General features: G+C 41.4%; 1 protein-coding gene across 8 annotated transcripts in view; it reads left to right on the forward strand.

Annotated features, from left to right (window-relative positions):
• Positions 1-27,378, forward strand: part of TPD52L1 (TPD52 like 1) — a 96,310-nt gene that overhangs the window by 63,728 nt on the left and 5,204 nt on the right. For 4 of the 8 annotated variants that reach the window (XM_045865478.3, XM_045865480.3, XM_045865481.2 and 1 more), the window contains exons 3-6: positions 8,468-8,616; positions 18,872-18,973; positions 23,710-23,748; positions 27,194-27,254. In XM_045865478.3, the coding sequence (XP_045721434.1) occupies positions 8,468-8,616; positions 18,872-18,973; positions 23,710-23,748; positions 27,194-27,254 (351 nt within the window). The remainder of the gene's footprint in view (positions 1-8,467; positions 8,617-18,871; positions 18,974-23,709; positions 23,749-27,193; positions 27,255-27,378) is intronic. The other 4 variants (XM_045865479.2, XM_045865484.3, XM_064598067.1 and 1 more) reach the window with 3 other exon arrangements.

The raw sequence follows: 27,378 nt of genomic DNA on the forward strand, positions 1-27,378 counted from the left end.
CTTCTCCCTCCACCTCAGGCCACCTCTGCATAATGCTCATCCTTTTCTTAAATCTGCCTTCCCTGCCCTTCTGCAAATGCATGCTGCTGTGTGTGTGTGTGTGCGCGCACACATACAAACACTTGCTCACACATGTGCATGCACACTCACATACCCACCCCAAACCAGGTTCTTTCAGATCACATATGCATTCAGATTAGCTCAGATGCTAGTGTTTCATTACAGCAAGGACATACAGAGAGCAATCTCTTCAGTCCCACAAGTGGCCCTCCAAAGACCAGAGACAGCTTTTAGATAGCCCAGCTTCCTCAGCTCTCCACAGACATTCTTCCTGGGCGCCTGGTCACAAGCAACCCCTCTCTGTGCCTGACGGAAGATCCAACTCGATCCATTTGCCACTTGGATAACAGGACACCTCACAGGCCAGCCTAGTAGATTGCCTTTGAGTCAGGCGATCATTGGTGGCCATGACCGAAAGCAAGAGCTTTGTGTACGAGGACTTCTTATCTCTGACTCCCTTGCTCACAAGGGTCTAGGAATGTGCCAGCGATCCAGTCTCCTCCTCAATGTGCTCCTCTCCTTCCTGTCCTCAGATTCTCCCACTGTCTCGTGACTATGTTGGATCCCTCCCTCCTGCTTTCTCCTGCACTATTTTGTTGCTTATATGCCCAAGAGGATGCCCTTATACTTCGGGCAAACTCATAACTGCACTCATCCACACAGCCAACATATTGTTGTGTGCTTCCGAGTGCTGGCAACAGAAGATCCGTCCCTGTGTCAGGAGACCTAAAATAAGCCAATATTGTCCAAAGGCTACATCTTAGATGAAGTTTACATTTTAAAAGAGGAATCTGTTATTAACACAATTTAGTCTTTATTATTGTGATCATTCAGTATGTGTATTTTTAAAAGTTTCTTCATTGTGAGGCCAGTATCACCTCTGATCTGCTGCAGTAGTCTATCTATAGAAGGTATACAATTAGATTTATAATGAACTTGAATTATTTTATAGCTTAAAGAAATATTTACTTTTTTTAAGTTTATTTTTTTTAGTAACCTCTACACCCAACATGGGGCTCGAACCCCATGACCCCAAGATCAAGAGACACATGTTCTACCATCTGAGCCAACCTCGTGCCCCAAAATATTTGCATTTTTAAATACCAGAAGTTGAATATGCTTTCTTACAAACCTTACCAATATATAAAGACATACCATTTTGTTTCAGCTATTTGTTCTCACTAGCTCCTGACATCTTTTTTGAGGTCTTTGCACATCTATTCTTTGGGTTTTTTTTTTTTCTCTCACTCCCTTTTTATTTTAAGATTTTACTTATTTGAAAGAGAGAGAACACAAGCAGGAGGAGGGACAGAGGGAGAAGCAGACTCCCTGCCAAGCAGGGAGCCCAACTCAGGGCTCCATCCCAGGACCCTGAGATCATGATCTGAGCCAAAGGCAGACGCTTAACAGACTGAGCCACCTAGGTGCCCCTCTCTCTCTCTGTCTCTGAATAAACTTGCTCACTCTTTCTGTGCTGCTTCCATCCTATTCTACTTTTACTTCACAAAGCCGCATGTTACTCTTTGTATTCCATAACGTTCATGGGCTTTTGAAAAGGATGAAATGTTGGCATCAGTACTGTAAATTTATGATTATATAGCCATCAAATACTGCCAGTGTCCTCTAGATAAAATGACTAAAGAAAAATAGGCATTAATAGGAGTGGGAAAAACACCAGGCAATATGATCAAGTAGGCAAAGCCAATTTTCAGGCTCCCTTCGTCTCCCTTTAGGCTCTTCTCTGTTCCTTTGGTGTGTGATTCCCCAGGAAGAACACAGTACCCTCAAGCCACCTGTGTCGTAGACTCACAAAGAAGTGCCTTAGGCTCTGGGCCCCTCCCTCTTAGTTGCCTCCTTCAAGGCCTTCTTCACTCTTTCTGGACTCAGTAGTGAGCAACTGAAGTGTTCATAATCAGTAATGTCTTATTGTAATACCCTTCTGTATTAGAGTCCTTCAGAGAAACAGAACCAATAGAGATTTTACAAGGAATTGGCTGATGTGATTATGGAGGCTGATAGTCACAGGATCTATAGTCAGCAAGCTGGAGACCCAGGGGAGCTGATGGTGTAGCTCCAGTCTGAAGGCCAGCAGGTGTGAGGCCTAAGAACAGCTGATATTACAGTTTAAATCTGAAGGAAGAAGAACAATGTCCCAACTCAAATGCAGCCAGGCAAGAAGAGTCCCTATTTCTTTTTTTTAAAAGATTTTATTTATTTATTTGACAGAGAGAGACACAGTGAGAGAAGGAACACAGGCAGGGGGAGTGGGAGAGGGAGAAAGCAGGCTTCCCGCGGAGCAGGGAACCCAATGCGGGGCTCGATCCCAGGACCCTGGAATCATGACCTGAGCCGAAGGCAGACACTTAATGACTGAGCCACCCAGGTGCCCCTAGAAGAGTCCCTATTAACTGAAGGAAAGTCAGCCTTTTTGTTCTATTTAGACCTTCAGCTGATTTGACGAGGCCCACCCACTTTGGGAAGGCAATCTGCTCTACTCAGTCTCCCAATTCAATTGTTAATCTTATGCAGAAACACCCTCCTGGGCACACGCAACACGATGTTTGACCAAATGGCTGGGTATCCTATGGCCCAGTCAAATTGACACATAAAAATAACCATTGCACTCTCTCAAGTTGTATCTGGAATTTTTTTTTTTTTTTAAAGATTTTATTTATTTATTTGAGACAGAGAGAATGAGAGAGACAGAGAGCACATGAGAGGGGGAAGGGTCAGAGGGAGAAGCAGACTCCCCGCCAAGCAGGGAGCCCAATGCGGGACTCGATCCCGGGACTCCAGGATCATGACCTGAGCCGAAGGCAGTCGCTTAACCAACTGAGCCACCCAGGCGCCCCAAGTTGTATCTGGATTTTAATCTTAGTTCTTAGGAGTCTTAGCCAAAGGCATGATTAACCAGGAGAGGAGGCTGGCCTTGAAGCAGTGGATGCAAGAGACCAAATACTCTTACGCCTAAGCATCACACTGATGATTTAATAGTTTATGAAAGTATTTCTTTGTCCAGATATAAGTTAGATATTTTATGTCATCTAGCAGATAAAATCGGAAAGTAAATTTTCAATCTTCTAATATAAATTTCATTTTGAAGGTAATTCATTAGCTAGTTCAGATTAATTTATACTTTTTTGCATTTTTTTATTGAGGTATAAAATTAACTATTTTAATATGAAATTAACTGTTTTAAAGTGAACAGTTCAACAGCATTTAGTATACTTACAATGTTGTGTAACTACCACCTCTAGTTCCAAACTATTTTTAGCACCCCAAGAAGAAACCCCATATTCGTTACGCAGTTGCTTCCCATTTCCCCTTCTGCGTTCTGTATCTTTGGATTTACTATTCTGTATATTTCATATAATAGATGACCTTTCGTGTCTGGCTTCTTTCACTTAGCCTAATGTTTTTGAGGTTCATCCACTTTGTAACATGTCTCAATACTCCATTCCTTTTTATGGCTGAAAAATACTCCATTTTTGTGTATACTGCAACTGTTTATCTGTTCATTCTTTGATGGGTATTTTGGCTGTTTTCACATCTGGCTATTGTGAATGGTGCTATTATGAACATCTGTATACATGTATTTGTTTATATTCTTTGGGGAATATACCTGGGAGTGGAATTGTTGGGTCATATGGTAATTCTGCGTTTAACTTTTTAAGACACTACCAGACTCTTTTCCAAAGAGGCTGAACCATTTTCCATTCCTACCCAGCCATGTACATGGGTTCCAATTTTGCTACATCCTCCGACACTTGCTATGTGCATGTTAATTCATATTTAAATAATCAAGTTTAAATATCTAATCTTAGGCATAAATATTGGTCATACAAGGAGATCTTCTAGGGAGTCAAGAAACCAAAGAACCAGACTATTAGTTTATAATAAAGAAATGATTAATTTAAAATTAAAGGGGAAAGAGTATATTAAATATTTCAATTAAAGACTTACCTGCACTCTACCTCATCCCAAAAAGAATTTGATGTGGCTTACAGAGGTACTTATGATATCAGGTTTCCATACCACCTGCATCAGAGTATCTGGGTGCACTTGTTAAATAATGTATGTAGCCTGGCCCTACCAAATTGAAGATATCAGAATCTCAGGGCATTAAAAGGTGCATACACCTGGAATCTGCATTTTAAATATGCCCAGTGAGTGACTTTTATGTAAACTGAAATTGAAAACCACTGGTGTAACTAGACCAAAAAATCTCTTTAGTCAAATGAGGGGTAGACTCTCACCATGAGCATCATTTAAAATATTTGTGCTTTGCTGTGGGGCAGAACTCTGTTCTGTGTAAAGAGATGTGGTTCTCATTTTCATTCTTGCAAGCTAATATAATTTAATATTACGTGTTTTTTCAATTTCTGGATTTGCTTGTAGATTTTTTGGCATATATTTAGATCACTGATAAATATACTGAAAGCTTCAAGAAATGTGTCTCAGCATTTCATTGAAATGATGAGAATTTCATTAAAAAACCTGAGAATAGAGCCAACTGAGTAACCAAGTTCACGTCTCCATCCTTAAAAGTCTGTTCCTTACAAATGCTTTTTAATGTGTGCTTCCATGTTTAAAATGTAAGGCGTGGGACCTCATTGTTCTTTCTTTAGGTTCGTGTTTGGTAAATTGGTCACTTCAGTGTTTCTCTTCACTTTTGGGGGATCAAGGATTTCATTAGAAAACTATGAATCCCTTACCTCCCTCAAATAACTAATGAATCTCCTACTGCCCCCCCATTTTGAGTAAATTTCTAGGGTCCCACAGATATGAGATTGAGAATATCAAGATGTTTAAACCTCTTTCCTCTTCTCTACATCTGTAAGTTCTTTGTGCCAGGTAAAAATTGTCCCATTATTTTTATTACACAGTGAAAACCACAGTCATACCCAATGCATAAAAAAAAAAACCCAAGACTCCCAATAATTTCAGTCACTCAAAACATATTATTTATGCAAAAGAATGCAGAAAAGTTCTTTTTACAGAATAAAGGGCTGCTACAGAAAGAGAGCTAGAGATACAACCTTGAGAATTAGTAGGCCACAGATTACACACAGGAAGACACACTGACAAAGATGAAAGAGTGGAATGTGACATGATAGCAAAAGAATAGAGGGTTTAATTTTACAGTAACCGTGTGTTCTCATTTAATGAGGAGACTAAAAACATGACCGCCTTTGGTGGTCCCCAGGTAGACTCCTTTTGGAGCAATGAGTGTATGTTTGCATACTGAAGACCTGCTCATCAAGAAAAAACAGCGCTGGGGGCGCCTGGGTGGCTCAGTCGTTAAGCGTCTGCTTTCGGCTTAGGTCATGATCCCAGGGTCCTGGGATCGAGCCCCGCATCGGGCTCCCTGCTCGGCGGGAAGCCTGCTTCTCCCTCTCCCACTCCCTCTGCTTGTGTTCCCCCTCTCGCTGTGTCTCTCTGTCAAATAAATAAAATCTTTAAAAAAAAAAAAAAGAAAAAAAAAAAGAAAAAACAGCGCTGGGTGCCTGGGTGGCTCAGTTGGTTAAGCGACTGCCTTCGGCTCAGGTCATGATCCTGGAGTCCCAGGATCGAGTCCCGCATCGGGCTCCCTTCTCGGCAGGGAGTCTGCTTCTCCCTCTGACCCTCCTCCCTCTCATGCTCTCTGTCTCTCATTCTCTCTCTCTCAAATAAATAAATAAAATCTTTAAAAAAAAAAAAAAGAAAAGACAGTGCTGACTATAACATGTTTATGGAATGTGTAATTCATTTTAGAAAGATTTCTGTGAGTATTAGAAAACTGTCCCATAAACATAAGAAATGAATAATGCTAGATTACTAGGACATTTGCTGATATTAAAAACTCCAAGAGATTGTTCTTTTCTACCGTGGTTTTTAAGATGCTTCCGACTTGGAATTATGCCTGTTTTGCTTACGTGATTATTTATGTCCGTGAAGCTTCACAACAGTATTCTGATCTGTCCACCATTGGGGTAAAATCTTCCTTGCAGTAGTAAAAAGGCAAAGGTACTTGTGTTTCTTGAGAGGCTTTTCTTGCAGCTATATCCCTGGTAACCCAAGGAACATATTTGCATGATGACTGATAGTGTTAGTGTAAATGTGGTTTGTGGTCAGAAGTAGAGCGATACTCTGAATGTAAATGAGACACATCTGCCACATTTGTAAAAATAAGAAATCTAGTAAAAATGTCAGGCTTTTTATGACCCTATGCATGTGGGATGCTAAGGGAGTACTAATAGTTCTCTTCTGGCTTCACAAAGAAAGTCAGTCATTCGTACTGTTCAGAAAATAACGATGTAAATTTAAGCAGTCTTACCAGGGCAATACATTATAAGGTATGACAACAGAATAAAATACAGTAATTGGAATCAAAGACTTTATGGAGTTTCAAATTGATTTTCATAGGTTATAGCAACATTCTCTAAAATCTGGGCTTTTTACAGAACTGCTTTGTTAGAAATTACATTTGCAAGAGCAATTTTTGGCATGTGACTTATTTTATAACTAAGTTTGTACCTTTTGACCTTCTTCACCCATTTCATCCACCCCTCCCCGCCCACTGCCCCCACCCCCCGCATCCCTCCCCTCTGGCAATCACCAGTCTCTTCTCTGTATCTATGAGCTTGTTTTCATTTGCTTTGGTTTTTCTAGATTCCACATATAAATGAGATCATATGGTATTTGTCTTTTTGTGTCTGATAACATTTCACTTAGCATAATACCCTCAAGTTCCATCCATGTCATAAATGGCAACATTTCCTTCTTTTTTATGGCTGAATAATATTCCTCTGTGTGTGTGTGTGTGTGTGTTTGACATTTTCTTTCTCCATTCATCCATCAGTGGACACTTAGCCAGTTTCCATATCTTGGCTATTGTAAATAATGCTGCAATGAACATGGGGGTGTATGTATCTTTTTTTTTTTTTTAAAGATTTTATTTATTTATTTGAGAGAGAGAGAATGAGAGACAGAGAGAATGAGAGGGAGGAGCGTCAGAGGGAGAAGCAGACTCCCTGCCGAGCAGGGAGCCCGATGCGGGACTCGATCCAGGGACTCCAGGATCATGACCTGAGCCGAAGGCAGTCACTTAACCAACTGAGCCACCCAGGCGCCCCTGTATGTATCTTTTTGAGTTAATGTTTTCATTTTCTTTGAATGAATACTCAGAAGGAAAATTACTGGGTGGTATGGTAGTTCTATTTTTTGAGGGATCTCCATACTGTTTTACATAGTGAGCAAGAGCAATTTTATGAGATTTGCTTTTCTGCTAACACAGGGGAAAGAGGAAATATGTCCATACATAACCTTGTACATGAGTGTTCATAGCAGCTTTATTTGCATTGGCCGAACCCAAATGTCCTTCACCAGGTGAATAGGTAACACACTGTCCATACAATGAAATACTAGTCTTCAATAAAACGGGAAGAACCCCTGATAATGCAGCAACATGGATAAATCTCAAAGATCTCAAATAATTAGACTGAGTGAACAAAGCCACACAAAAATGAGCTGTGGAGTGAAAGAAAGATCAGCGGCTACCCGGAGGAGGGGAGAGAAGAAAGAGGGAGGACTTACAAAGAGGACCTAGAAAACTTTTGGAGGTGATGGATGTGTTCACTGATTTGATTGCAGTGATGACTTCCCAAGAGTAACACACGTGTCAAAACTTACAGACTATACACTATAAATGTGGGCGGTTTATTGTACATCAGTTACTTGTCAATACACTGTTAAAAAGAAAAAGCAACACAAATCACGTCCTTGTATACATGCTCTCCTCCCTTGTTCCTCCCTTCCTGATGCATTAGCTTGGCAAGAACCACAGTGTCTGCTCAGTCTGTGCCTTCAGCAATGCAGTGATGTGTGATGGGCAAAAGATAAACACACGGTACTGACCAGTGACACTTGAAGCTGCTTATAGGAGAAAGGCATACAGTACAAAGCCAACTTTTTGTTCAAAAATTATATCTATGTACAGTATTAAAAAAAAACATTTGGGGGGAGCACCTGGGTGGCTCAGTCAGTTAAGCATCCAACTCTTGATCTCGGCTCAGGTCTCGATCTCAGGGTTGTGAGTTCAAGCCCTGAGTTTTTGTTTTTTAAAACATTTGGAAGATTAGAAGCCAAAAAATCAAGTGGCAGCTATTTCCTAGTGGGTTATAGGTTTATCATTCTTGTTTATATTTTGCTGTTTGAGTGAATTTTTTATAATCATTAGAACTAAAATAATCTGTTTCTATTTTAAAATACCAGACCGTCATGCCCGTGGGCTGCGTTTGCCATAGGTAAGCGAGGGCCTGGTAATAGGACAGTGTGCAGAGGGTTGCTCTGGAGCACCAAGCGCTTTGCAGGTATGTGTTTCAGCTGCCCTCACATCTTTCCACACGGCTTTCCCTCCCATCTGTAGCTAGAAGACGAAATCACAACATTACGGCAAGTTTTATCCGCGAAAGAAAGGCATCTGGTTGAGATAAAACAGAAACTCGGCATGAACCTGATGAATGAATTAAAACAGAATTTCAGCAGAAGCTGGTACGACGTGCAGACCACAACTGCGTAAGTATCCCAATGGAATGTTTAAAAAATCACTTACCGCTGTCTCTCACCTCTTCTGGGTTTTTATTTATTTATTTTATTTTTTTTCCTATGAGGCTGATTTGGTACTTGTGGCTAGGAAAAATATTTTCTCTAGAAATAAAATAAATATGAATAATCATTAAATACATTGCATGATGCAGACTCTAAAAAGTAGCTTCATGAAATTAAACTGTTCACCAGATGACTTTTATGGGTTTGTATTTTTTCTCTGTATTCTATATTTTTAAGCATTTGTTAAATAGATTTTTTTTTCTTTATGTTTTCTCATACAATTCTAAACGGACAGGTGCTTTTTCCTCAGAATACTTGGGATTCACTACGGATTTTCAGTTTCTATACCAAGTGGTTGGCAGGTTTAGTACAGACTTGTTGCCCATTAATTTAAAAAGAAGTGCTTGTACTTTGGGGATGTGCTTTTCATCCCTTCTACTCTAGGGAATATTTAGAGCTGGGATAAGGCCATATGAGATAATAGAAAAAAATATATGTGTGTGTGTGTGTATGTGTGTGTGTGTGTGTATGTATTGCTCTCTATCCCTGGTTCCTGACACAGAGTCCCTAAATCTCTTGGAATTTCCAGAATAGCAGCAGTATCCTTTGTTCTAATGAGGTGACTCTCAGTGGCTCCGGGATGGGGGGGCTGGTCACCAGAAAGACCAAGCCATGATTAGAAACTTGGACTTGCAGCGCTGGGCCTTATCCTCCAGAGAGGGGAGAGGGGGCTGGAAATGGAGTTAATGACTGGTCATACCTATATGATGATACCTCCATAAAAATCCCCAAAACATGGCATCCACAGAGCTTCTGAGTTGATGAACACAGAGAGGTGCTGGGAGAGGGGTGCACCAGAAGAGAGCATGGAAGCCCCACATGCCTCCCCACATACCTCGCCCTGTCTGTATCCTTTGTCATATCCTTTTATAATAAGCCAGTCATCTAGTAAGGAAACATTTTCCTGAGTTCTGTGAGCCACTCTAGCAAATTAATCAAACTCGAGAAGGAGGTCATAGAAACCTCCGATTTATTGCCCATTGGTCAGAAGCACACAGGTGATAACCTGAACTTGCCATTGGCATCTGAAGTGAGATGAGGGGGGTGCTCTTGTAGGATTGAGCCCTTCACCTGTGGGAGCTGACACTCTCTCCGGGTATGCGGTGCCTTAAAATTTAGGATACCCAGCTGGTGTCACAGAATTGCTTGGTGAGGGAAAAAGCATGCTTCTGGTGTCGGATGTGTTGTGAGTGTGGTAGTCGGCCCAAGAGCAAAGGAGACACACAGGAAGAGTGAGTTTTTCCTGCTCACATCACCAGAAATGGTTTTGGCTTCCCCATTATCTTTTTGTCTAATATTAGGCAAGATACAGAATACTTTGGGTATTCTGCAATCATACTTTTATTGGATTACTTTTTAAATACATGAAATATTCAACTATTGTGGTGCTTCCTAATGATTTAAAATATTTTGCTTGCGAGGTGTTCTCGTATCAAAGGGAAGAAGGAACCCACATCATGATGTAATTTTTCTTTTTTTGTGAGTTGGGGGCTAGAGGCTGATGGAGAAAGTTCCTATCCCTAGCCCTAACATTAGCCCCTAGTTTTTGTCTTCATGTTATGCATTTTATTCCGTGGCATTATCCATTGGATGGTAAAGTTATTACATTCCTAATATTTTAGTGGAAATCAGTTTTTCTCCCAGACATAGATAGGCCTGGCAAGAGGAGTAAGTACCATTGATGAGCAGCAGTTGCTTCTGTTTTGCTGGCGGTCAGCTTTGCATGCTGGTCACTGAGAACTAAGCCCTCAGACCTCAGCGAAGGTGCCCTTCGTATGAAGAGTTCCATCTACAAGGAACTTGATGTCTCCCCACTCTGCTTCCCCTGGGCTCCATGTAAAGGAGAATGTTCTTTTCCCCTATCACAGCCTTGTAGTCCTATCTGCTCCTATGCTTGCGTCCCCCAAGAGTTCATCCAGACTGTGTCAGGGCACAGCCCAGAGTAGGGCAGGATGGAGCCAGGGAGCCCATCGAGTTATCTCCAGAGGCAGATTAACCTTCCCCAGCCCGATGGTGACAATTATGGAAGACGATAAGAGACTGCTGGGGGTGTTTATCAATTTAAAATAGATATTGCCACACTATAGGAACAATCTCCTATAAAGGAGAGTTGGATTTTAGGTGCTTAATTAAATGAGCTTCTCCGTCAGTAGTTTTGGCTTCTGTCTTTGCACTTTGGTGGCTTAGACCACTTAGTGGCCCTGACAGAGGGAGGCAGAGCGAGCTCCAGTGTCCTGGTCCTGGGCACCTCCTGCCACACTGATCTGCACTGCCTTCTGGGGTGTAAGACCCAGGCAGGATCTTTCTGCTTGGCCTCCCTAACCACACTGCAGGAGTGGGCTAAGCAAACAGAGGGCAGGATGACTCTGGCTCTCCCGTTGCTGACGGGAGGGACGGAGCAGCCCGTATCTGGGCAGAGGGTACATTAAGTTTGCCCTAGGTCTGAGGGGGCAGGGTGGGGAGAGATTCACAGTCGTCGGAGATGTGGAATTAGAGTGAGCAAGTTCAAGGAGGGTGGGTAGCCTCCTCCCACACGGGAGAATATATAGTCTCTGGTTTTCTCATGTTTGAAAAACAAGTTGGTTTTATAGTCAGGCAGTCTAGTTAGTATCAAGCTTTTTGTCGAATGAATAGATTTATTCCCTAGGGTTATGGAGTTGAAAGACTAGTCAGGAAAACAGAGTTTGGTTTTTGTTTGTGTGTATTTTACAAGTTATTCCGAATACCCAGTTAAACGGTAAGTATGAGGAGTGATGTGAAGGAAAATAGAGTGTTATGTATGAAGCAGGAGATTGAACCCTGCCTGGGGTCTCAGGGAAGGTCTTTCAAGGCAAGAGACAGATGCTTCAGCAGGCCAGGATGGGCAGGGGGAGCCTCCTGGAGGAGGCCCAGCCTGGTGACGGCCAGAAGGAGAGAAGCCTCCCTGTCCCCCGGGAAAGCAGTCCAGTTCATTAGCGTTGTGGAGACAGCAGGCAGAAGTGGCCGGGGCTTGCACAGGGCCTCGTGGTATCTGTTAATAGAGTTACTCTTACTTCAGAGGCACTAGAAAGCCGTTCAAAGGATCATGACAGTTCATTTACCCAACAAGTCTTTACGTGTGTCTACTATTAGTTGTTATTACCCAGGAGCTAATCTTAGCCCTCGGGATGTGGGACTCAACAAGGTGGACTAAGTCCCTAGAGTGGGGACTTAGAGTGTTGAGGGAGAAAGGAGCATGAAACCTGTGACAAAGCCACCGTAGGAAGAGCTGTCAGGAGTACGGTGATGAGAACAGCACAGGGTGACAGGCTAGAGGAGAGGGCAGGGGCGACTGTGACAGAGTCCCAGTGAGGGAAGTCCTGTCCTAGTGCTGTCCCGGGAGGTCACTCTGAGCTGTCACCCGCGTGTCAGAAGGATCCTGTCTTGTGATGATGTAGGGGAGAGCTTTGGGGCTGAGGCAAAAGTTGCTGCAAAGACCCCGAGGCCAGAAGTGGTTTTGCAGGGTAGTGAGAGGGGTGGAGGTCTGGGCCTGGGGGGCCTCCCAGACTGTGGGGAGGACTGGGGGTCTTATTCCAAGGGCTCTGGGTGCCACTGGAGGATTTGAAGCAGGAAGTGATCTGTTCCGATTCACCTTTTTAAAAAAAATCACTCCGGTTTCTTTGTGTTATACAGAATGGGGAGAGGCAGGAGCAGAGACTGGAGGATCCTTTCTGAGACTGTTGTAGTAGTCCACGTTGGTGCTGATAGTGAGGGACAGAGAGGGGACAGGATGTGGAGGCCAGGCGGGGGGGATTTCCCAAAGGTTTGGGGGTGGGAGAGGAGGCAAATAGAGGGATCAAACGTGACTGTCGGATCTTTGACGGGGCAGCCAGTTGAGCATTGGGACTGTGTACGGCAGTGGGCATTACATGCATCACAGCTAAGCCCGTGGGCTCTGGACTCCAGTTGCTTGGATTGAAATCTAGGTCCCCAGCATCGGTGAGATGAGATCCTATTGGTACCTATCTCACAGGTAGTAAGGATTCAATGAGTTCATATTTGTAAAGCAGGCAGAATGGTATCTGATACGTTGTAGGCCTGTTTGCTGTTCTAGAAAACAAGTCTGGTGGGGAGACCCAAGAATTCTGTTTTGGTGACAAACAGGTTTCTATGTCGAGAGGGCCACTCGGAGGAAGAGTTAGGGATGGAAATAAACATGGGGAGTCATCTGCGTATTGATGTCATTGAAAGCTACAGGACTACATGAGAGTTCTTCAGACACTGTTTAATAAATGTGGATGATCATGGACTCCTCGCTCTTTTAGGAATGATGTGAGCCTGCCTTTGTAAGGAAGAATCAATCCTTTCTTAAGAGGGAGGCCTAAATATATCAGTAACATAATCTCAGGAGCGCACCTTTCTCCCACCCTCTTTTCTTGGCTGCCCAGGTGGGGGTGGGGAAAGGTCTTAATCATATGGTGGTGGTGGTGGGGCTTGGTTACAGAATCTGTTTTCCCCTTGAATTAATTAAATCCCTGCTGTTAGTGCCATGGTACCCATTCTAGGACAAGATCTGTGCCTCATAGGATGAAAATTTTGATGTGAGGGAATGAGGAGCTGGGTAGGGTTAGGTTGGGTAGAATTAAATTTCAAAGCACTAAAAAGAATTTTAGCTGTCAGAGGATTGAAGGTAATTCCCAGAGGCAATACTTTGCATACTGATTAAGCAATCATGACCTATTTAGTTTGACTTATACTGAAAAGAAAATCTATGATATGTTAATGAAGGCTCTTGGCATATTTTAGCCTGCGGTAGGATTCAAGTAGGAATAGGACTGAATGAGTAGAAATAATTGCACAGCATACTGAAATTATCCCCTTTATGGAAAGATAACTATACAGTAGCAGGTCAAAAGATCATCTGTATTTGGGGTTTGTTGTTGCTGTTGTTTTTGTCATAGTTTTGTCTTGCTTTGATTTGAGAGACTTTAAGAACACACACCAAAAATTCCCACCACCTCCTTTTTTTGTTGTTGTCTTAAGGGGTTTTGTTGTTGTTTGTTCTCTGCTGCTTTTTTGTGTTGTCTTTGGGCTTTAAAGAGGCACGGGGGAGGTGGGAGGCTTTGGTGTGTTAGAGGTAGGGAGGCCACAGGAGGAGAAATTGAATCTCTTCTGTAGGTAGAAGAAGTAGGAATTCAGAAATGCAGCGTTCTCGTGGGCTATTCAAACTGATAGGCTTCATTTTAATAAGTGTTGAGCCTTCGGTAACCCATGACATTTCTCCACTAATAAACCCCTCTAAGCCGTACTACAGACCAAATGGTAGGTCTGCCAAGGGGAGAAGGTTTTGGGAAGGAATTTAAACCATTCCATCCCTTTGCAACAATTAATAACTTCATCCTTATAAAGAGTAAAATGCAGCATTAAAAAATGCGTGGTGGTTGAAAATTGAAGTTTCGTTTGTGATTTATTTACTCTTTGATTTTGTGCTTCTAAGACTTCCAAAGCATTATAGTCAGTAATGACAGTTACCTCTTCTTTTATGAGGAGCCCACTGTCGCACTGGTGGAGTTGGGAAGTGCCAGTGAAGATTAAAGACCTAATTTCAAAAGACACACACAGTCGATCTCTCAGACAGCTGTTTATTTTGCTTACCTTTTGCCTTTCATCTTATCACACAAAGCAGGAAGTAGGCTCTTCTTTTCCAGGTTCAAGTGATAAATCTCTTTTGGTAACATGTTTAAGGAACCTAGGGAAGAAAATAAGCCTAAATACTTCTGTGTCTTTGGTGAAATGCTGCATGGGCAACTGTTAAAATAATAAGCTTCTTGAAATCCCGTAACAGAAAATGTATTTGTGCTATACAATATCTTCTTGTCAAAAGACTTAGAATTTTAAATTCTTTCATTTGTGTGTAAAAAAAATGCTTTAAGTCAAAACGTTTTAGAAGATATACTTTCTCCTTTTGATTACTGACACTACTTTCAAATCAGTAAGACATGACAAGGTGAATTGCATGAAAAGTCAATAGAATGCCTTTTATTCGGTTTGCAGAGAACCTTACTTCTCCCTACTGAAGATCCCCTTGTCAGTGTGCTGGCCAAACAGTTCAACTGTTCTGGCCAGTAAATGTTATCCATTCCTTAAAAAAGATGTAGCTTAGGGGCTCCTGGTGGCTCAATTGGTTAAGCGTCCAACTCTTGGTCTTGGCTCAGGCCCTGATCTCAGGGTCATGAGATCAAGCCCCACATTGGGCTCCCTGCTCAGCAGGGAGTCTGCTTGAGATTCTCTCTCCTTTTCCCTCTGCCCCCCTGCTCGTGCTCTCTCTCAAAATAAATAAATAAATCTTAAAAAAAAAAAAAAAAGAAAAAGATGTGGCATATATATATGTATACCCAATGGAGTAACATTCAGCCATGACAAAGAAGGAAATCTTGCCTTTGGACAACATGGACAAATCTCAAGGGCATTATGCTAAGTGAAATAAGTCAGAGAAGGACAAATACTGCATGGTATCACTCATATATGGAATCTAAAAAAATTTTTTTAGAAAGAAGTCAAATTCTTAGAAGCAGAGAGTAGAAGGGTAGTTGCTAGGGGCAGTAGAGTAGCGGCAAAAGGGGACGGTTGGTAAATGCAAACTTCCAGTTATAAGATGAATAAAAGTCTGAGGATCAAATATATAACAGTGACTCTAGTTGATACCGGTCCTGTATAATTGAAGTTTGCAAAGGGAGTAGGACTTAAATGTTCTCACCAAAATATATATAAAAACATGCGAGGTGACGGATGTGTTAATTAAGTGGGAGGAATTCTTTCACAATGTATATGTATATCAAATCATTACGACGTACACTTTAAATATCTTACAGTTTTGTCATTCGTACCTCAGTAAAGCTGAAAAAAAAAGGCTATCCATTCCAGCCAAACGATCTCTGAAAAGTAAAGCCTGTGTTCCCATTGACTTTCAATGAAAAGTAGAAAGTTTACTTATGCCCTAAATTAAAAAACTCTCCCAATAACAAGTCTTCAGTGAGTTAATGCATATAAATATGCAGTAAATGTGAGCTACGATTTGCTAGCACGGTTACACTTCTACCAAAAAAAAAAAAAAGGTTCAGCCCTGGACCAGATCCCAGCCTTGTTGGGACCCACAGGCTCCTACACAAAGCTACTGTTCGCTGGAATCACTTTGGAGACCCCCAAGACAAATTGCCCTTGCCTCGAGGGCAGGCTTCCGTGGCCCTCCTCCAGAGTCTGGAGCCGCACGCTGCGAAGTCCTGACTCTCTTCTATCGCTGAAGTCTGGCAGTCAGCCGGACTCTATTTCCTTCCTCTGGCCTCCTGTGGCTCTTGCTCTGGGGTATCCAGGCCCCAGGGACACGGGGATGATGAACGAGATGCAGGCCCTGCCCTCAGGAAGTATAGGCAGGTCACAGAGGCAGACTGGAAAACCGTAATTGCAACAGAGCGAAAAATGTGTTTGGAAAGAGCTGTGCAAAATGCATCACAGGAACAGAGGAAAGGCACATAACACAGACTTCTGGGAGCATCTGCTCCCATCTTTCTGCCTCCCAGGGCACAAATGACAGCAAGCTGAGGGTCCTGTAACATTTTGACGTTTATTTCAGGAGAATGTAGTTGTCTCCTGTTTCATCAAGGATGTAACTCAGCAATGGTGTAACTTTATATTTAGCTTGAGAGACATCATCTAAAATGCTAAATTACCATTTAAATTACAAGGTTGTCAAGTCAATCAGAAGGTTGGTGTTTACATTATTTTTCATTATTTCAATATTATTGAACGTAATTTTAGGAGTTTTAGGAGTATGGACTGTGTACTGAATTCCATGGCGCAATAAAGGGAATAAGATGTAAATGCAATGACATCCTTCAGGATTTTCAGTGGCCTGACAGGAGGGTCTTTTTTCAACATGTGGGCGCCTTGCCTCTAGATAGGGATGTGTATGACTTCATTCAGTTTTAAGATCGAGCCCAATTAGAATGCAGTGTAAGCTTACAGGGTCTGTGCGGTACACAGCTCCGGGGGGACCCTTGGCTTACACTGTGATGTGAGTAGTGCTTCTTAGAGCTTTTAAGTGCTCTGAGCCCCATGGCCTATTTCTCACGGGATCCCCGGTGACTTTTTTCTGGGAAACCATTTCTTCTCATATCACCCTCTCTCATTGCCCCCTTCCCCCTAAATCTCTTTCCCTCAATTACTGGTCTCTATGTAATGTATGTAGGATGGCTAGTAATCGTTTCTAAGAAATGTGGTCGTTAGTCTAGGGAGGAGAGGTGTAAAAATATGGGGAAAGAGGTACATCTTAGAAGTCTTAAGATGCAGTATTATTACTTTTCTCCACAAGTACTTGCACTATAGACAGCTGACCTCACTCACCTTCAAATGTCTGTCATCTCCAAGGCAAGGAAACATTCTGCAGGAAGGCAGGCACACTCGTCCTAGCCCTGTCTCTGTCTTTAAAAGGTCACACAGTTCTCTGGGCCTCAGTCCCATCATTTGTAGTCTGAAGAAATTGGACTCTAGTGCCTTTCAGATTTGACATTATGTAATTCTCATAAATAAAGAGTAAACAGTCCTAAAAATCTCTCTTCAACTCTCCTTTGAGCTCTCCAGATGGTTGATTTTAAACTTTAACATTTCACATAGGTATAGAGTTGCATTTTTCACGGTGAGGACTTAATGTCACTAATACTCCACTAAAGTAGTCTGATGCCCGTGTATACCCACCACACATTGTTCTAGAGGAGTGCGTTTGAAACATAACATAGCTAGCTAGCACTTACTGCTTACTAGATGTACTTCTCCCTGGCTAGCTGTTTTGAAATTAAGCCATCGAATGCAGAATGTGATATACCCACACCTGTTCAAAAGTCACCTCATCTCAAAATTCGAAGCATTCTCAAATATATAAAGTTAAACTACAGGGAACAGCTCACAAGAGACAGTTACAAGCAAAAATTAAATATTTGCTGTAATTGCAAGAAATTCCTGTAGAAATGCAGGAGCAATGCAAGAAGGAATTCTCTAACTAGTCGCCAGTCCCAGCCTCACACAAAGGTCATGGATGTTGCAGGGTCTTTCTTTACTTTTCCCTTGAGCCCCCTTTCAGGCCGTACAGACTCAGTGACGGGTGGATGCTCTCTGTACTTTCTTCTCTCGCTTTTCCTTGTTCCCTTTTCTACCCATGTGTCTGCCCCGCCTCCAGAGCCCAGTTCTGTTCTGCCGACATCCACTTGGCCAAGGCCCCAGGGATCTCTGGCCCTGATTGACAGCAAAAGGTGGCTTTCACAGTCTTACTAAGGGTGCAGGCTTTGCTCTTTTTAATTTTTCAAAGTGGGGCATTTACAAAACAACAAAACCCTTTCCCCCCCCGCCAAATATGATGGGATCATGTGGCAGAGCAGCTGGAACAGAGGTTTTAAGGCAGGATGGGGCCTAGTATGTCCGTGGACTGGCAAGGAGGTCCTGGGGGCTGGAGCCGGGGGAGCAAGTGGGAAGAGGAGGGTGAGAGGGCCAGCTCGTGTAAGATCATCCTGAGTCCTGTTGTGTGGATTTTGACTTTTACTCCGAGTCCTCAAGGAGTCAGTCTGGTGGGAACATAGGCCGATGAACAGACAATTGCCGAATTATCTTCCTAAAACTGTTTTGGAAAAAGGTCACTATATTATCTTAAGATCATGTGCCCTTCTTATTTCCAGCCATGGATATTAGAAAAATAAGCAAAATACTAGTTTGCCCTTTTCTTGTTAATTTTACCCCTGAACGTAAAAGCTGAATCTTCATACTGAATATGCATTTTCTAGGTCCTGTGTTACCTCTGATGGCTAATTGTTTCCTTGCAAGTGTCTCTTCGTAGAGTTAAAACACACACTTCTTTAAGAATGACTGGACTCTGAGAGCACATCTGCTGCTTGTGATTACACATCTGACCTGCATGTTACGCTTGCGTATGGGTATTTTTCCTGAATTCAGATGTAACGTTCTGACTTTCCCACCGATGAGTGGCAGTCAACCCATCATCCCCAGACAATGAATAGAATCACGAACTTCTGTGGATCATCTTCTTCCTAAAGCTGTTTAGAAAAGGAATTTTCAAAGTAAGGAGGGAGAAGGATGGCGAATGTTCTGTGGGCGGTCATGATGTATAAACTGTGTTTCTGTTGTTCTGTCTTACTTCTAGCTACAAGAAAACACACGAAACCCTGAGTCACGCAGGGCAGAAGGCAACTGCAGCGTTCAGCAACGTTGGGACGGCCATCAGCAAGAAGTTTGGAGACATGAGGTACTGTGGGAGAGATCCATGGGGACGCTGCTAAGCCTTTGGCCTTCTGAGGGAAGGGGAGCTTTCTCTATTGGCTGGTCTTCCTAACATATTCTTTTTTAATTGGATTAACATGTTACTCGGCTGATGATGATTGGTGACTGAGATCGACTTTTATAATGAAGAGTTTTCTGCCTGCTGATTTGCTTAGTGAGCCTGGTCCCAAACATGCCCTTTCCACTAGGACATGACCTAATAAAAATGGGAGATCTGGGTCTCCTTTAATTACCGGTAACAAGGGGGGGGGGGCGGATTTCAAAAGAATGCAGCATATCCTGAATTTTATTCGCTAAAATTTAAACAGTAAGTTAAATATGCATTCAGTGGAATGTACTCTGATAAACTATTCTAAGTTACATTTTTGTATACATCCATCTAGGATCTTTTTCTATGCTAAAAACATACATTTTTATTCTTTTATTCCAAAAAGGTACCATGGTATATAGTCCTTGCACATTTGGGTTATTTTCAGTATTTCATTATTATATAAAGTTAGGGTGAACATAAAGATTTTGAACTGAGAACCAATTGTCCTCACTATAGGCGCCAGAAAAAACAGTGCAGTTTTTACCATTTTTATTTTTTACATTATGTTTTAGTAAGTTACCTATCTATAGAGTTGTTACTTTCATTTTTTTTTTTTTTGCTTGTTTAAATACCTTTCATAGTTTATTTTGAATTTGGTGATATATTTGGGAGACTTTATATCAATTTTATTTTTCTCTCTAGAAATCAAATTCATTTTTTAAAAAGTTTTGAAGTACACATTTTAAATGTCTTCCTTTTAAAAAACTGCATATAATTTTACTGGATTCTTAAACTATTTCTTTACTACCCTACAACTTCGATACTTAGAGGCAAATATTTATATTGTTGTGTTTAGGTTATTTTTGGCTTCATACATTTCTGGATTGTGCCCCTGCATTATCTTCACAAGTTGGCATTCATGAGGCTAGAGTTACATGTGTGTGAATCTGAATTACATTGTTTTATCTTCGTATTTATTGATAATGCGATAATGAAAAGCAACTGAAATTTTTCAGAGGCTGCATGTGATGAATAGGTAAACCTTCTGGATTATTAATTAACCCTGATTTTATTACATTTTATTATTACATTTTATTACAAATAAAATTTGTTGTCATGTCAATGGCATTAAAAATGTTTATCTAAACTAATTAAATAATTAAATAATTTCTCAAAACAGAAAATACACTCTTACCTGCTATATCCAAGGAAATATATTTTGCCATATTTATAAAATTTGTCTTCCACATTCTTAGTTGAAACCTTCCACTGGAACACTAGAACCACCCCATGATACTAAAGTGTTACTTCTCCAAATTTAGGAGACTTTACAAATACCGCTGAATCCTATTTAAAGTACATATTCCAGATTCCACCTCTCCGAGATCATGCCTCAGTGGGTCTTGAGTGGAGTCTAGGAATCTGCATTTGTAACAAGCTGTTAAGTGGCTCAACATCAGGTGGTTAGGTTATGAGGAGGCCACATGTAACTTAGCTCACCTGTATCCAGGTGTTCTCATTTACGAAATGGGGATAAGAGAAGAGAGCCTGCCATTTATTAAGCACTCAATAAATGCTAGTTTTTATCCTAAGTGACCATCTCAGTTAAAAGATGACCCCACATAATGGAAATGAGGGAGTATACATTAACAGGAGTGCACTGTGGTATTTCATAAAGGTTTTGTTCGTTTTCCTAAGTGGAAGAAAATGAAGACCCTTTCACTTATGCAGTATGTTAACATATTCACGTTCATACACTAATTGGCTATAACATCACGGTTGTGTTGACTTCTTTTTCTCTGTTTCAGTGTGGCTTTGTTTTAGGGTAATGAATGATCTATTTTCCAGAAGTTTCAAACTTCATTAATTGTTTCTCTATATAGAGGATACAATACTTTCATTATAAACTGTGGCTAAAAATACTGGAAAGTATGTCACTGGAGACTCAAATATGGTCCTGTAAAATGTTGTAGAGTTTGCAAAATTCAGACCTATATTTTTCTCAACTAAAACATCTAACATATATAACTGAGGATCAGTCCCTGCGAAAGCAACGGGTTTTACAAAAAATTTTCAGTTTTAAATTATGCTAGAACAAGTAACGTATGTGAAAGTCACATTTGAAAATTACTTACATTCTGTATAATAAAGATTTTTAAATGAGAAAGTTTTTATTTTTCATTTAAATTGATTTGCCAATTTATAAAATGCTAAATTTAAAAATTATATCACATTTTACTTTGAACTCTTTTTTAATATAAAGTATCATTTTATCCTATATTCCTGTTATTTATACTATAAAATTCTTCTGTGCATTCTGGGAAAAAATTTTTGAACTTGTTCAAAAAGATTTCCAGCAAAGCTCAGATACCTCTCAGTTTTTTTTTTTTTTAATTATTACAAGTTAATACTTACAGATTTTAAAAACTTAGAACTTGGGCCTTTTAATAAGTTAATGAAAAGCATTCTGTGAGGATTTAAATTGATGTGTTTTATAAAAACAAGTCATATTCTTCAGGCCAAGATTCTCATTTTATCCTGATTGCCGTTGACTGAGTCCCCATAGCTCCATTAGGGAACTAACCCCCTCTCTTTCTCTACCTGTAAAATAACATTGTTCACAGCTACCTAACTAAAATGCTTCCTGCAAAGGTAAAACAAGGACACATTTATGAAAGTACTCTGAAGCAATGCAAGCTCTTGGAATTGTTTTTATAATAATACCGGCATCTTCTTGGAACTTCTCAGTCATTTGTTCAAACCACGTGTGAACAGGTGGAGATGAGGCTCTTTGGAGGAAGCATAGAACTTTTATTCGAGTCCAACCATCTCTCTATAGTCATGAGAACAGTAGTTAGAAGTACAACTTATAAGAGGTTGATACAGTAATTATTAAGACACATTAAAAAGTATACTCCCAAAGAGTAATGAATGGAGTCATGTCATCTTTGCTTTGGGGCTCTTGAGAGGGGGGACAAGGGCACTGCGGTGCTGATATGCTAACTCTGGTCCTGCTCTCTCTTTTGCTTCCCCGGGCTGCAGGTCTCACTCCATTGGGTAAGCGCTGCCTCTAGGGCCCTACCGGCCCCCTTACTGCTCCCTTCCTTTCCAGAGTCCACTGCTCCCTTCACACCATGGGTGCGCCTCAGCCAAAACATGGGGTCTCCTTTCCTGAGAGTGTTCGTGACCAGGGGTTTACAGAGTGTAGGGCTTCTGATGTGATTGAATTTATTTAAGCATCTAGTTGTCTCATTTTGGAATCATTTATACCAGTTTCACTTGCTGAGCAATCTCTTAGGAATCCCTTCCTACATTCTCAATCCTTCCCGCATTGGCAGAGGTCCTCAGTATTGAAAGAAGAAAAAAAGAAAAGCAGAAGTTGAGAGTTGTATGTTTTTATGAGACGTGTAAAAAGTAAAATCGAGAAACAGAAAATTGTTGTGTTTTTCTGAACGTCTTGTAACTGTTTCTTACGTGGATGGTTCACCTTCAACTTTCTGTACCTTCTGAAGTTGAAGAGGGGAAAGGTTTCCAGAAGCTCATACGTTTGGAAGTGTGCAACTGTCCAATTAAACCCTCCTTCAGCAGGAATCTTACGATATATTTTTTGGGGGGTGGACTTTTTTTCCTAAGAAAACTGCCTGTATTTAAAGAGATGAATAGATTGATAATGCTGATGAATTTCTTTTACTAGTTCCTTTTTTAATGTAATTTCTGGGGAAATATTTGCCTATATTTTCTAAGTGGAGTGTCTAAGTAAGATCATAAGTACTCCCTGAATTTTTTTGTCCTTTTCTTTCTGAGTTCTAGTAAAGTGCTGCCCATACTGATGACCTCAGTGGATATTGTCGGGGAAGGGTGAGGAGTTTGATCCCTTACTGTTAGCTTCTTGGGAGGAGACGCAGGGATGGTGTTGGAAAGTGTAATGGGGGAGCACTATCCCAGGAACAGAGACCCCATACATAGGGCTTCCTCCCTCATCCTAGCCTGATTTCTGAGTGGAACTCACAAAGGAGTAACAGGTGATCCCATCAGAGGGAAGATGAGCCAGCTACCATAGGATCAATAGAGTGAGAAGGCTGAAACTCTTAGAATTCTCAGAAATGTTGATGTATTTGTACCAGATATCCTAGAATGGATGCAGAGGTCCCTGCTCCCATGTTGGACTGTGTGGATTGTATTTGCCTGATATGTGTTTCCTTGAATGTCTTATGTGAACCACATATATTCCTCTGGAGAATTTCTCCACAGCGGAACAATTAGCTTTCACCTGCCTTTGTACCTTCCTAGGTACAGCCCTTCCTCTCTTCCTGAAAGAAGAAAGAAGAGAAGGGAGTGGGAGTTGAACCTGGGGAGGATGTCCACGGGCTCCTGGGAGCACCTGGAGAAACCAGACATTCTCCTCAGATTTCCTGGCATACCGGGAACCCACAGGACATAAAATAACACCCAACTTGGACAGTGTACTCTTCCCTTATACCCTTGAAAGCTGACCGTGGCCCACCCTACCCAACGAAAACAAACGTCATCTTGGTGGGGTGGGCAAGGAATACTTAAGACAGTTGAAATTGCTGTTTTAGAACTGTGAATAGGGAGCTTCTCATGTACTTACGTTGTGCTATCTTCTTTTTTCTTTTTTTTTTTTCTTTTAATCTGCTTTTGCCCTGAAGCTACTCCATTCGCCATTCCATAAGTATGCCTGCTATGAGGTAATGTGTGTAAATTACTTTATATAATATCAGTGCAGAATGTGTATGTATGAAGTATTACTTTGATAGTTACTTTGCAGAGATTTTCCCCTCCTCTTAATATGAAAAGCAGTGACCTTCCTTACTCTCTTTCCTGACAGCCTTCAGGAGAAAAGGCGGACAGTTCTGTTGAAGTAGGGTATGATGGGCTTCGGCTTCTGACCAAACACGCTGGCTTACGTCCAGTGTCTCCTGATTTGTGTGACCTGAGACAAGTTACTTACCTAGCTCGATGTCCATTCTCTTACCTGTTGTGTGACATAAAGTAACCTGTGTGAAGCACTTTCTTAGCGTAGGGCCTGGAGCCACCATGCCTGCAAAGGCAGAAATACGTGCCTTATTTCAGTAGAACTAAACGCAAGCCTGGGAGGAAGGTTCAATGAAGGGAATAACAGGCTGAGAGGACTGCAGTTGTAGAAAGGACATCACCAGGATTTTTTAACGTAGATGTTAAGGTGAGGTGTCTGTTAAGCAATGAAAATTACTAGCTGGGTGAAAACTTCTGAGAAAGACATCCCCCACTGGGGGTTTGTGTAGCTTAGTGAGGCAGTCAGATAAAAGCACACTAATAGTAACAGGGTATCAAAGAATGAATGTCCGATTGCGGGGGGTGGGGGGCACGTCAGGAGACGCAGATTGTAGCCCGGCTCTGCCAAGAATGAACTTTGCAGCCTTGGGAAAGTCACCTCAGTGATATCAGTTTCATCATATTTAAAATAAGAGGCTAAAACCAGATTTACTGCTCTTCCCACTGCTCTTGCCCTGGACTTCCGTGGTGGGGGACGCGTAGGGGGGCCATCAAGCCTCCAAGACCCTTCCCCACTTCAGTCTGAACTGTGCCTTTTCTGCCTGCTTTATAGTATGTGTTGTGCTGTGATATGTTAGAGAGGGGATTCGGTTGCTCTAAATAGTTTGAGACCACTGCAGCCAAATTCTTTCCAGGGTCATTGGTAGTTGTATGCGATCTGATTAAATCTGAGTAAACAGTTTCTCCCTGTTCTCCAGCACACATTCTAGTGTAATTGAATTAGAGGAATGTCTGTTTTATTATCCTGATGATGTTTCTTCCACACTGAGGTTATTTGGAAATTTAGCCACAGTATTTGATTTCCCTAATTTGGTGGTAAATAGGGAGCATAGATTCAAGATTGCTTAGTCCAGGAGCGCCTGGGTGGCTCAGTCGGTTAAGCCGCTGCCTTCGGCTCAGGTCATGATCCCGGGGTCCTGGGATCGAGCCCTGCATCGGTCTCCCTGCTCAGCGGGAAGCCTGCTTCTCCCTCTCCCTCTGCCTGCCTCTCTGCCTACTTGTTCTCTCTCTCTCTCTGTCAAATAAATGAATAAAAAAATCTTTAAAAAAAAAAAAAAAGATTGCTTAGTCCATCTTTGAATGACTTGCACCCCCTAGCATAAAAACACTCAAATTGAGTAGTACAACCTGCAGCACTGAGCTTCTTTATTTGTAAGCTTTTTTTTTTTATTAACTATTTGTTTAAAGATTCTATTTACTTATTTATTTGTCAGAGAGAGAGAGAGAGAGCACAAGCAGGGGGAGCGGCAGGCAGAGGGAGAAGCAGGCTCCCTGCTGAGCAAGGAGCCCCATGCGGGGCTCCATCCCAGGACCTGGGATCACAACCCAAACCGAAGGCAGACACTTAACCAACTGAGCCACCCAGGCATCCCTGTTTGTCAGCTTTTAAGTGTCCAAAGAAGGGCTTGCAAAAAATGAACACGGTTTTGCTTTGTGAATCCATCTAGTGGCTTATGGGTCAAATGTAGTCCTCATGATCTTGACTGAAACTAACTTTAAAAAAAAATTTTTACTCATCTAACATATACCCATGAACCATGAGGCTGAACTGTCCGGCCACTGTGGGCTTGTGTAACTGATGGATGATAGGCCGGCGTGTGAGAGCAGGCTTGCCCTCATAAAACCCTCAGTGGCAGCAAGGTGTCAATAAATATATACCGTTGAGTCGTTCAGGTGCAAATTCACTAATATTTCATCATGAAACAGCAATATTATGGAGGATTACTCATAGGAATTTGACTCATGGCTTGCGTTGTTTACAAGATGTGACGTCACAAGTGGGCTCTCCGAACTCACCATTGTTAATCCCTACAGCGTAGATGCAGATACATTTCTGACCATCTGGAGTGTCAGAGTCTCTGGAGGTGATCTCTAACAAAGCCAAACTCAGTCCAAAACATATTACGTACGTTAGTTTCGTCTTGATCGTATTAGAGCCGTGCTTCATTCCGCACCATACAAAGAAGCCCATCTATTATAGCCATTCTCCCTTATAAAATTCCTCTAGGCCATTCCTCCTATTTCATTTCGCCTGCACTCAAGAGAGAATAACAGGTGGCTTATCAAATATAGTAACATTCAGTTGAATTATTTGACCTGAAAATGATGGCAGTCATTGTTGCTGAATGCTGACATGGATACAAGATTTAAGGTACATTTTTAGTACCTTCTTGGTTCCTGTTTCTTTAGTTGGACCTGGGGATATCCTTTTTAATGGTAATGATGTCATGAAATCATGTCATGTGGCCAAATCCAGTCTAGGAAACCAAAAAGCACCAAATGAAGCGCCTAATGCTTAAAGTAACAAGATGATGTATAGAGAGTATTTAACACAATGAATGAGTCACAAATAAATTGTTAATAGACTGCAAAGATTTTTGTTTGGTAAGAGAACAAAAGTATATCCTCTGTAGGAGGAAAAATAACATGTGCTCATAATGCCATTTTGATCAAGCATTAGGCAAGTAATAGGTATATTTCAACTTAAAATAATGAAAGCATTGACTCTCAGAAACACTACTTCATGGAAATTGACAAAATGATTACTTTTTAAGGCATGGAAAAGAAAAATTTATGAACTTCTTTTTTCCCCCTTGAGTTATTTCTGTCTTGTCTCACATTTACTGAAATAAAGAACTTTACAATTCCAAGTGGGAAAACTCTTAACATGACATTCTTCAGATAGACTTTCCATTGCTTACCAAAAACAAAAAACCAAAACCCCAAGCAAAACAAAAAAAAAACGAGTCCGGAAAAGGAGTGCTGTGATAGTTAATTAGCAAATGACGAATTAAGCTATCACTCCTTCGAATTCTTGGAAATGATTTCCAGGGCATCTTGGAATTATTACAGTGATGTTATTAACAAATGCTGTCCTGTTTGTTATATGACTATTTTACTTAGAAAATTTCCATGTCAGGTTATGGTTTGTAGATCTAACCTGGCAGAAATGAAAACATACTTGAAGGCATGCTTGTCGAACCGACAGCTGGCTCTGGTGCAGAGATGATGTTTACAATAAAGAGCAGAAAGCCAGGCAGCTCGGTTGCTAAGACAGCTGGGTCTTTGGAGCTGACCTCTCTTTTTTTGTTATTTTAGGAATTCTCCTACTTTCAAATCATTTGAGGAGAGGGTTGAGACAACTGTCACAAGCCTTAAGGTACAGATGAAGTGAATTTTGTGTCATGGGGTCCCGTGAATCAGGACAGCTTAGTCATTGTGGTGGTTAATTCTGAAGGCGGGACTGCCAGCATTCGGTGCAGCCAGGAAGAAAGCCTTGCACA

This window comes from Mirounga angustirostris, unplaced genomic scaffold (assembly GCF_029215605.1).
Source record: "Mirounga angustirostris isolate CCGP_5_RB_7025 unplaced genomic scaffold, mMirAng1.0.hap1 SCAF_8, whole genome shotgun sequence".
Taxonomy (NCBI): Eukaryota; Metazoa; Chordata; class Mammalia; order Carnivora; family Phocidae; genus Mirounga; species Mirounga angustirostris.